This window comes from Sinocyclocheilus rhinocerous, unplaced genomic scaffold (genome assembly GCF_001515625.1).
Source record: "Sinocyclocheilus rhinocerous isolate Xijiao unplaced genomic scaffold, SAMN03320098_v1.1 scaffold3194, whole genome shotgun sequence".
Classification (NCBI taxonomy): domain Eukaryota; kingdom Metazoa; phylum Chordata; class Actinopteri; order Cypriniformes; family Cyprinidae; genus Sinocyclocheilus; species Sinocyclocheilus rhinocerous.
This window is the reverse complement of record NW_015653458.1, coordinates 124,162-125,264: the sequence shown is the minus strand read 5'-3', so window position 1 is coordinate 125,264 and position 1,103 is coordinate 124,162. Positions and strand designations below refer to the sequence as shown.

Genomic DNA, 1,103 nt, shown 5'->3' with positions numbered 1-1,103 from the left:
TATATATATATATATATATATATATATTAATTAATTAATTACATTTTTGTGTGATATATTTGTTGTACTATTGTTAAGTTTGGGTTTTGTAAGATAGTTTGATTATAAAAAATACAGTAAAAACAACAACAAAAACAATTGTGTGAAATATTATTAAAATTTAGAATAACTGTATTCTATGTAAATATATTTCAAAATGTAATTTGTCAAAAATTGACACCATAATTTGTGTCAAAGCTGTGCTTTTAATAGCCATTACTCCAGTCTTCAGAAATCATTCTAATATAACAGGTGTGCTGCTTAATATTTTTGTTGAAATTGTGATTTTTTTTTTCAGGATCCCTTGATAAATAGGAGGTTCAAATGAACAGTTTTTGTTTGAAATACATTTTTATTATTAATTTAATGTGCCCTTGCTGAATAAAAATATTAATTTCTTTACAAAATATATCTTACTGAGTCCAAACTTTTGAACAGTAGTGTATAATACATGTATGTATTATATATTATATTATACTCAAAAGTAAATTTATCATTGCTAGTTTTAAAATCTGACTGATTTTGTAATAATTTTGTAATGCTCTTTTAAAGGTGACTCAATGACGTATCACCACGGCCGTCCATTCTCAACCTACGATAATGACCACGATATAGCTGTCACCAACTGTGCTCTGTCTTATAAGGGAGCTTTCTGGTACAAAAACTGTCATCGAGTGAATATAATGGGCCGATACGGAGACAACAGTCATAGCAAGGTACAAATTTAATATGTGCTTTATCACCTGTCTAATAATACACAGTAGTCACAGATTTAGATTTTAAATTGTTTTATCTCCAGGGTGTAAACTGGTTCCACTGGAAGGGTCATGAGCATTCCATTGAGTTTGCAGAGATGAAGATCAGGCCTGCCAACTTCAGGAATTTTGAGGGAAGGAGAAAGCGATCATAAACCAGTGCACTCCGGCTTGAACCAACCAACCCTCCTCTGCTGACCATTCGCCCCTTGTTTCTCCTGCATCATCTCATCCCCTTCATCTACCAAAGCCACTGCCAGGAGCCCAGCCTGCTCTTTACACTCTCCTATTCATGGAGAACAAGTACAA

At 32.6% G+C, this 1,103-nt stretch overlaps 1 protein-coding gene across 1 annotated transcript in view; it reads left to right on the top strand.

Annotated features, from left to right (window-relative positions):
• The window catches only part of LOC107715756 (tenascin-like), a 36,361-nt gene extending 35,258 nt beyond the window's left edge, over positions 1-1,103 (top strand). Inside the window, exons 23-24 of the mRNA XM_016521947.1 lie at positions 592-755; positions 839-1,103. Of these exons, the coding sequence (XP_016377433.1) occupies positions 592-755; positions 839-949 (275 nt within the window). The 3' untranslated portion in view covers positions 950-1,103. The remainder of the gene's footprint in view (positions 1-591; positions 756-838) is intronic.